At 35.8% G+C, this 10,000-nt stretch overlaps 2 protein-coding genes across 4 annotated transcripts in view; both read right to left on the minus strand.

Annotated features, from left to right (window-relative positions):
• The window catches only part of niban1a (niban apoptosis regulator 1a), a 51,651-nt gene extending 50,737 nt beyond the window's left edge, over window positions 1-914 (minus strand). Inside the window, exon 1 of the mRNA XM_059341813.1 lies at window positions 746-914. Within this exon, the coding sequence (XP_059197796.1) occupies window positions 746-800 (55 nt within the window). The 5' untranslated portion in view covers window positions 801-914. The remainder of the gene's footprint in view (window positions 1-745) is intronic.
• Window positions 915-3,700: 2,786 nt separating this feature from the next.
• Window positions 3,701-10,000, minus strand: part of trmt1l (tRNA methyltransferase 1-like) — a 25,014-nt gene continuing 18,714 nt past the window's right edge. For all 3 annotated transcript variants that reach the window (XM_059341931.1, XM_059341930.1, XM_059341929.1), the window contains exons 14-16: window positions 8,662-8,730; window positions 6,512-6,662; window positions 3,701-4,122 (exon numbers count right to left, since the gene is read on the minus strand). In XM_059341931.1, the coding sequence (XP_059197914.1) occupies window positions 3,915-4,122; window positions 6,512-6,662; window positions 8,662-8,730 (428 nt within the window). In that variant the 3' untranslated portion in view covers window positions 3,701-3,914. The remainder of the gene's footprint in view (window positions 4,123-6,511; window positions 6,663-8,661; window positions 8,731-10,000) is intronic.

A 10,000-nucleotide genomic window follows, 5' to 3' on the forward strand; every position in this document is an offset into this window, starting at 1 on the left:
TTTTTGGTCATTTTGTGTCCTTGTTTAGTAATTTTGTGTCTTTTGTTGGTCATTATGATACTGCCTCCAGGTAATTTGACTTTGAGACTGCTGCTCTAAATTAAACCTTAAATAAATAAATCTTCTGTCTGGTATCAGAGCAGCATCCCTGCACGAACACCTGTTACCACACACACACACACACACACACACACACACACCTGTACCTGTCTACAGCACCTTTTGTCCTCCGCCCAGAGACACACCCTGCAGCAGAGGACACACAAGACAAAAGGGGACTAAACAGGTCCTGGCACTCCTTCTTTCTGTCTCCCGGCTCGCTTTTCTCTTTTCCCTGCAGGACTGGACGGGCAGGAGGGACCTGATCACACACACACACACACACACACACCCACCCAGTCCCCCCGGACCGCCCGTCCGCCTGCAGGGATCCATAAATGTAGAATATTGCGGTTAAAGAAGCAGTAAAAGCCGCTGAACGGGTTCCTCGGAGCCTCCAGGTGACAATAATCAGCTGTGAAAGTCTCAGCGGAGTCCGGTCACCATGTGACGGGTTCTCCAAACATCTAATTCACCTTTTTGTGAAGCGTAAAGACAGAAAAAGACGCTCCTGTTCGTGTTAAATGTTGATGTTTCCTCCGGAGAGAAGTTTGGTGGAGGAGGTGCTGTGAGGCTCCTCACCTCGCCGCGGAGGAGCTCCACAGGAGAAAACGCGACCAAATGTTAGTTGTTAGTTGTTTTTTACCTTTAATGTAGTTTGACTTGGAGTCGTCCAGCAGGCTGGACGCGGAGATCCCCATGGTGCTGCTCCTGATCCTGATCCCGATCCCGATCCTGATCCTGATCCTGATCCTCAGGTAGCTTCAGTCCGCAGGTACAGACGGAACATCGATCTGCTGCTGCACTGACGGAGAGAGAGAGGAGGGCGGGTCCTCTCCTCCTCTCCTCCCCTCCTCTCCTCCTCCTCCTCCTCTTCCTCCTCCTCCTCCTCCTCCTCCCTCCTCCTCCTCCTCTTCCTCATGAACCTGAAACCTGAATTTTATTTTTTATCTCACGATCCTGATGGTAAATAACTCAAATTTTGTTTATATATATATATATATATATATGCTTATATATATGCTTATATATATATATGCTTATATATATATATATATATATATATATATATATATATATATAGAAAGGTTTTACAAGTTGATTTTATTTAATTATAGCAATTTTTGTTTTTCTAAAATAAAAAATAAATTAAAAAAATATATATATATATTTTTTTTTTAAAGCAACTTATTGTTCATTATTTGCATTAATTATGAGAAATTAAGATGTTTATTTATGTTATGTTTATTTAATGAAATATATTTAATTCAAAGTAATTCAAGTTACTTTATTAAGCCAGACAACTTAGTTACAAAACAACTTACTTAAAAAAATATTATTTAAAAAGAATATATATATGTATATATATATATATATATATATACATATATATTATTTTTTATTTTTGTTAGAATATTGCTTTTTTTAAATAATATTTTTTTCAACTAAGTTGTCTGACTTAATTATTTTGTTATTCTTTCTAGAATTTATCTTCTTTTTAAAGGTGGTAAATGGTAAATAAATCAAAATTTGCTTAAAAAAATAAATAAATAAATATGTATGTATGTATTTTCTATTTTTTTTTCTCTACTTGATTTTATTAGATTATTGTAGTGTTTTTTCTTTTAAAAAATATTTTTTTAGCCAGTTATTTTGTAGCTAAGTTGTCTGGCTGTTTATAACTCTTAAAAAAGTTACTTACTTACTATATATATATATATATATATATATATTGTTAGATTATTGCATTTTTTTTTTAAATATTCTTTTCATCAGTTATTTTGTAACTAAGTTGTCTGGCTCAGTAAAGTAACTTTAATTATTTTTAATTAAATAAACACAAATCTAAATTTACTAAATCAACCGTCTGTTTAAACATTTTTCTACTTGATTTTATTACATTGTGGCAGTTTTTTTCTTTTTAAACGTGGTAAATGGTAAATAAATCAAAATTTTCTTAAAGAATAAATAAATATGTATGTATATATATATCATGTATTCATTTATTTTATTTTTTTCTACTTGATTTTATTAGATTATTGCAGTTTTTTTCTTTTTAAATAATGTTTTTAGTCAGTTGTTTTGTATGTATATATATATATATATATATATATATATATATATATATACATATAAAATCCCATAAAACGTTTTTCTACTTTATTTTAATACATTGTTGCATTTTCTTTTCTTTTTAAATAATATTTTCAGTTATTTTGTGACTAAGTTGTCTGGCTTAATAAAGTAACTTTAATTAAAATAATCATAATTCGATGTGTTTGTATATTTTTTTCTGTTACTTTTAACTTTGTTTTGCACAGAACTGTTATTTTGTGAATCAAAACTTTTTTTGTAAGTTTTGTAAATCTGTAAGTCATTATGAGTCATTGTACAGTGTCCTCTATTTTAATGAAAATAATTATTTGAAAAATTGTATTTTATGATCTGTCTGTTACAATAAAGCAAGTTTTTTATTTTCTTATTCTGTGATCATTTTTTTGTCTATCATGTGGTTGTTTTGCATGGGGAAAGACATTACATATATATATATATTTTTTTTTATTTTTTTTTTATTTCTTATTTATTTATTTTTAGCAAAATTTAGATTTATGTTTGTGACATTTACCATCAGGATCCTGAAACAATGTATAAACACATTAAATTACGGCTGTAGAAAATTGAATTAAAAAAATACAATGAATTGATAATAACAGTAATAATAATAATAGTAATAATAATTGATTAATACGCCAAAGGGGGTACATTTATTTATTCTGAATGTTTTATTTTGGAGTACAGAAAAAGTTATATTTTTGTTATTTATACTGTTGTCATGTTTGTTCTGTATATTAAATTGTGGATCAAACATGTAGAAAAAAAAGCAAAAAAAAAAAGCAATCCAGGCAAAAAAATAAAAAATTAGAAATAAAAGAAAATAGAAAATATTTATATGTATTTTAAGTGTCATGTAATATTTAGAATATTAAACCTGGGCTGTGTATTAAACCGTATAAAATATATATAAAATATATATTATAAGTAATAAATAATAACAAACTAAAATTAATAATATATATTATATTACGATAAAATAAAATTAAAAATCCATGTTTAAAAGTTTTCTACATGATTTTATTGCAATTTATTTATTTTAATTATTTTTTAAGTCAGTTATTTTATAACTAAGTTGTCTGGCTGTTTAATATAACTCTGAATGAAGTAACTTTATAAAATAAATATTTTATAAACAAAAATCTAAATTGACTATATTATAATTATAATATATAAATAATAAATATTAACAATAACATCATGACATTTTATAGAAAAGAAAAATAATGTTTGTAATTATTATAAACTAGGAAAAATAGGAATTGAAGGGAATAAATGGGAATTAAATAAATAAATAGATAAATGAATGAATAAATAAATAAAATGATGAATGAATGAATGAATAAGTAATGAGTAATTATTAGAAACATGCTATTTTTTTCTGAGTACAAGAAAAGAAAGAAAAATAAGAATTAATGTGTTTAATATTTTTTATTTTTCCTTTATGTCTTTGTATTTTTTCTCTCACAGAAAAATCAGAAACCTCAGAATCTTTGCAGAAAGATTTTTATTATGTTTCTATAAGAACAGAAAACAAAAAAATACAATAAAGCAGCTAGAAAAGGGAAGAAAAAGAACTTCAAAAAACCCCAAAAGAGAACTGAGAAATAAATTAAATAAACGGAGAATGGATCCGTTTAACAGACTTTGGGTTGAAGAGTTTCAGTGCATCAGAACTCTGGAGGTGGAGACGGGTTCTTCTCTCACTCCGTCTTCTCGGCGCTCACGCCGCTCTGGGCGCTGGTGGCGGTGGCGGCGGCGGCGGCCGTGGAGTACGTGGGGACGCTGTACTTGGTGAGGACAGACTTAAACTGCTCCAGCGTGGCGTCGGTTCGAACCCCCGTCGGGTCGAAGTGGGTGCGACTCACCCTGAAGCCGGCCTCCGTCAGGTACTGGAGAAACTTGTTCAACCTGAGGGGAGAGGTCAGGCAGCAGAGAGTCAAAACAATAGAAAACACAATAAAAAATTACAATAAAACTGAAAAACTGAGGCAAAGTAACCAATGAGGAAAAGCTCATTCTACAGTCATGGAAAAAATTATAAGACTGTTTTTTTCTTCATTTCTTGTTCATTTTAATGTCTGGTTCAATTAAAGGTTCATTTGTTTGGACAAATATAATGAACAAACAAAAATAGCTGAAACGAGTTTAATTTAAGAGCTGATATCTAGACATTTAACATGGTTTTCATTGATAATAACCAAAATCATTAACAATTGCTTAGGACGATATATTTTCCCAGAAACTATCCTGATAAACGATAGTATCGATGTATCGATGATGTTTTAGTTTTATAACCATATTAGAACATAATAAGTTCATCCTTTTCCACAACAATGAATTGTTAAATCTCATGAATATGAAACATTGAAATTGAAATTTGGAAAATAAATATTAAAACATCCTAGATAAATAAAACATAAATAAGTAAACTACAATCAAAACAAATAAAATAGACTCTCTGGCTCTGTTAACAGAAACTGCACTGAGATAAATATTATATTATTATATTTTATAAATAATGTATGAACAGCTGTTTCTGCAATTTTTTGGGGGGAAATTCCTACTGCCTGTCAAATATTTGCAGTATTACTGAAATAGCACAAAAAGTCTGCGTCATAATGTGTCCACTGTAAGAGAGGCGTGGCTCCTTTAAGAGGCAGGACAGGCTAACAGTTAGCTCTGTAGCAGTACAGTGTGTATGTGCTAACAGGCTAACAGTTAGCTCTGTAGCAGCACAGTGTGTATGTGCTAACAGGCTAACAGTTAGCTCTGTAGCAGTACAGTGTGTATGTGCTAACAGTTAGCTCTGTAGCAGTACAGTGTGTATGTGCTGCTGCTGCAGGAGGTGTTCACTTAGCGATCTCTGTTTGTTTACAACAAGCACCGGACACTCTGTGCACAGTTAGCATGCTGGTTTGTTTACTATCAGTGGCGGACACTCTGTGCACAGTTAGCATGCTGGTTTGTTTACTATCAGCGGCGGACACTCTGTGCACAGTTAGCATTCTGGTTTGTTTACTATCAGTGGCGGACACTCTGTGTACAGTTAGCATGCTGGTTTGTTTACTATCAGCGGCGGACACTGTGTACAGTTAGCATGCTGGTTTGTTTACTATCAGCGGCGGACACTCTGTGTACAGTTAGCATGCTGGTTTGTTTACTATCAGCGGCGGACACTGTGTACAGTTAGCATGCTGGTTTGTTTACTATCAGCGGCGGACACTGTGTACAGTTAGCATGCTGGTTTGTTTACAATAAGCGGCGGACACTGTGCACAGTTAGCATTCTGGTTTGTTTACTATCAGTGGTGGACACTCTGTGTACAGTTAGCATGCTGGTTTGTTCACTATCAGCGGCGGACACTGTGTACAGTTAGCATGCTGGTTTGTTTACAATAAGTGGCGGACACTCTGTACAGTTAGCATGCTGATTTGTTTACAATAAGCGGCGGACACTCTGTGTACAGTTAGCATGCTGGTTTGTTTACTATCAGCGGCGGACACTCTGTGTACAGTTAGAATGCTGGTTTGTTTACTATCAGCGGCGGACACTCTGTGCACAGTTAGCATGCTGGTTTGTTTACAATAAGTGGCGGACACTCTGTACAGTTAGAATGCTGATTTGTTTACAATAAGCGGGAGAGTTGTTGTTGTGTTGCTGAGCTGAACAGTGAAATCTGAAATGTTCTCACACCGGCTTTTGCACCAATTCCTTTTATTCCACCAAACTTTCTGGAGTTGTGCAGCCGTCAGGAAACTTGACTTTGTTTTCAGACTTTATTTTAAGGGTTAAAGGTTACATGATAATGATAATTAACTGAAACTGTATTGTGTGGTTACAAAACTAACTAAAATTATCGTGAAAATGTCCTTTGTTTTCATCTTTGTCAACTTTTTTCATGCATAATGAAGATGGATCAGACAAAGGAAATAAAGGCAAAATTTACTGTGACCTCTTTTAATCTCCCACCCAACAAATACCCCATTACAAAAAACTACAACTAACAAAAACTAAACTAAAACTAAAGCATTTCAAAAAAATAAAAAATAAACTAAAACTAGCAAACTCACTCTAAAAACTCATTAAAACTAACTGAATTTGAAAACAAAAATTCACAACAAAATTAAAACTAAAACTAATGAAAACTTCAAAACTATTATAACCTTGCAAGGGAATTCACTGTTCCAATGAAGGTCCTCACAAAGATAGAAGTACAAGAATGTGTGCGTGTAATTATGGTGCCAGGCCTATGTGGAGGTCAGAGGTCAGAGGTGAGAGGTGAGAGGCGGTGACCTACTTGGGCATGTTCATGCCTCTGATGCTGTGGCGGTGGATGCTGTAGTAGAAGGGCGGATGGTCCAGAGACGCCTCAGACTTCAGCTTCTTCACCACGCCGCCCGGCTCCTCTCCAGACTTCCTCTTGGCTGCCGGCGGGCTGGACATCACGTCTGACGGGAGACAAACTCACGTCAGACTGAGACCACAACAGACGGGAAATATCTGTCCAACGCCTTCAAACCAACTTCTCAAAGTCTCCAAAGAAAGAAAAAGAAACCGTAAGTGTAGATTTGAGTTTAAAGGTTAATCTGGAGTCTCCAAAAGCTCCAAAGCATGACTTGAGTTTGATGATGATATACCAAGTAAAACTGGAGACAAGCTCAAATAGATTTAGTATCAAATGATAGAACTGGATGGAACCCTCTTATATGTTAGATTTGACACCTATGGTCACATTTGCAACATTTACAATTCCTTATTGAGCATGATAGTGTTTTGAAAGTAAAAAAAAGATTCAAAATCACATTTTATGTTGGACTAAAGGACTAAAAAAAAGACACAAAATGACTAAAAAAAGACACAAAATGAGAAGACAGAATGACAACAAAAAACAGAGAAGAAACAAAATGACAAAAAAACACAAAAAGACAAAAAAAAATTACAAAAAAAGACACAAAATAACCAAAAAAACCCACACAAAAAAGACACAAAATGACTAAAAAAAATACAAAAAATGAGAAGACAGAATGACCAAAAAAACCCACAGAAGAAACAAAATGACTAAAGACAAAAAAATACACAAAATTACAAAAAAGACACAAAATCACCAAAAAAGACACAAAAAGACACAGAATGACCAAAAAAACACAGAAGAAACAAAATGACAAAAAAAAAAGACACAAAATAACTAAAAAATACTCAAAAAGACCAAAATTGTTCCACTAAACACACCAGACCCAAATCAAATGGAGTCCCACTAGAATAAAACCAGAGTTGATGACAGGATCACACACAATCACAAGATCACATTTATGTTGGTTTTTCTTTGTTTCTTTTTGGTTCTAAATGTTGATCCAGTAAGTCAGAATAAAAAATCTATTATTATTATTATCAGGTCATATAGGTGAAAAAATATACCAACATGATATTTAAACATGTTTTAAGTGGTGAATACAGGCAGGATGGAAAGATTCAGACATGGAGGAAATAGAACAAAACTCCACAGAGTTAAAGAGTCATTTAAATGAAGAAGATCTTCTTCAGTGTAATTTCTGCAGCTCTAGCGCCCTCTGGAGGACGCAGGAGGAGCTGCAGGAGTCTCTGTGTTACTTTAATATGTTGGCTTTAAATCCTCTAGATTGTTTGAAAGGTAAGTTTATTTATACAGCACTTTTCTGCAAAAAAGGACACCCCAACCAGACGTTTCAGGGCGTTTTTTGTTATTTTAAATTCTGTGTTCTTGTGTTTCACTGCAACATATAAAATCTTTAAAAAGTCCTGCAGCTCTGTGGAATCAGCACAATCACAACAACTCAAACAGTCTTTATGCAGAATTACATAGAAATCATAAAGAAGTTCTATGATAAAAAAAAAATTAAAATTACAATAAAATGTTATTTATATGAAAACACTTTTCCAAGTGTCCTGAATGTTGTAAAACCAGTTTTCTCCACAAATTGAAGTATTGTCATGTTTCCATCCTCTCCTGTCCTCTCCTCTCTGCTCTGTGTAAACAGCCTCTCCTGTCCTCTCCTCTCAGCTCTGTGTAAACAGCCTCTCCTGTCCTCTCCTCTCTGCTCTGTGTAAACAGCCTCTCCTGTCCTCTCCTCTCTGTGTAAACAGCCTCTCCTGTCCTCTCCTCTCTGCTCTGTGTAAACAGCCTCTCCTGTCCTCTCCTCTCTGTGTAAACAGCCTCTCCTGTCCTCTCCTCTCTGCTCTGTGTAAACAGCCTCTCCTGTCCTCTCCTCTCTGTGTAAACAACCTCTCCTGTCCTCTCCTCTCTGCTCTGTGTAAACAACCTCTCCTGTCCTCTCCTCTCTGCTCTGTGTAAACAGCCTCTCCTGTCCTCTCCCCTCTACTTTTCGTAACTGATTTTATGTTTTTTTCATACTTTTAAACCAAATAACGAGGTGTGAGTGTGTGAGATGAAATGGTTCCTCCTGGACTCACCAGACGGCTCAGCACCAGCCGACTCCGCCTCTCCGCTCTGTAACGTCTTGATGACGACTCCACACTCCACTGCAGCGAGGAAACAGAACAACAAGAGCTTCAACACACAAACATCAGACACACGGCGCAGATGAAGATGTTTGAAGGTGTTAGAAGATGTTGGAAGATGTTTGAAGATGTTTGCAGATGTTTGCAGATGTTTAAAGATGTTGGAAGAAGATGCAGATGTTTGCAGATGTTTGAATAAGTTGGAAGATGTTGGAAGATGTTTGAAGACGTTTGCAGATGTTTGCAGATGTTTGCAGGTGTTTGCAGATGTTTGCAGGTGTTTGCAGATGTTTGCAGATGTTTGCAGGTGTCTGCAGATGTTCGCAGGTGTTTGCAGATGTTTGCAGGTGTCTGCAGGTGTCTGAATATGTTTGCAGGTGTTTGCAGGTGTTTGCAGATGTTTGCAGGTGTCTGCAGGTGTCTGCAGATGTTTGCAGATGTTCGCAGGTGTTTGCAGATGTTTGCAGGTGTTTGCAGGTGTTTGCAGGTGTTTGCAGATGTTCTCAGATGTTTGCAGGTGTTTGCAGATGTTTGCAGGTGCTTGCAGGTGTTTGCAGACGTCTGCAGATGTTTGCAGGTGTTTGCAGATGTTTGCAGGTGTTTGGAGGTGTCTGCAGGTGTCTGCAGATGTTCGCAGGTGTTTGCAGGTGTCTGCAGATGTTTGCAGATGTTCGCAGGTGTTTGCAGGTATTTGCAGGCGTTTGCAGGTGTTTGCAGATGTTTGCAGATGTTCCCAGATGTTTGCAGGTGTTTGCAGATGTTTGCAGGTGTTTGCAGGTGTTTGCAGGTGTTTGAAGGTGTCTGCAGATGTCTGCAGGTGTCTGCAGATGTTTGCAGATGTTCGCAGGTGTTTGCAGGTGTTTGCAGATGTTCGCAGGTGTCTGAATATGTTTGCAGGTGTTTGCAGATGTTTGCAGGTGTTTGCAGGTGTCTGCAGATGTTCGCAGGTGTCTGCAGATGTTTGCAGATGTTCGCAGGTGTTTGCAGGTGTCTGAATATGTTTGCAGATGTTTGCAGGTGTTTGCAGATGTTTGCAGGTGTCTGTAGATGTTTGCAGATGTTCGCAGGTGTTTGCAGGTGTCTGAATATGTTTGCAGATGTTCGCAGATGTTTGCAGATGTTCCCAGATGTTTGCAGGTGTTTGCAGATGTTTGCAGGTGCTTGCAGGTGTTTGCAGACGTCTGAAGATGTTTGCAGGTGTTTGCAGATGTTTGCAGGTGTTTGCAGACGTCTGAAGATGTTTGCAGGTGTTTGCAGATGTTTGCAGGTGTTTGGAAGTGTCTGAATATGT

Source organism: Centropristis striata, chromosome 9 (assembly GCF_030273125.1).
Source record: "Centropristis striata isolate RG_2023a ecotype Rhode Island chromosome 9, C.striata_1.0, whole genome shotgun sequence".
In the NCBI taxonomy this organism is placed as follows: Eukaryota; Metazoa; Chordata; class Actinopteri; order Perciformes; family Serranidae; genus Centropristis; species Centropristis striata.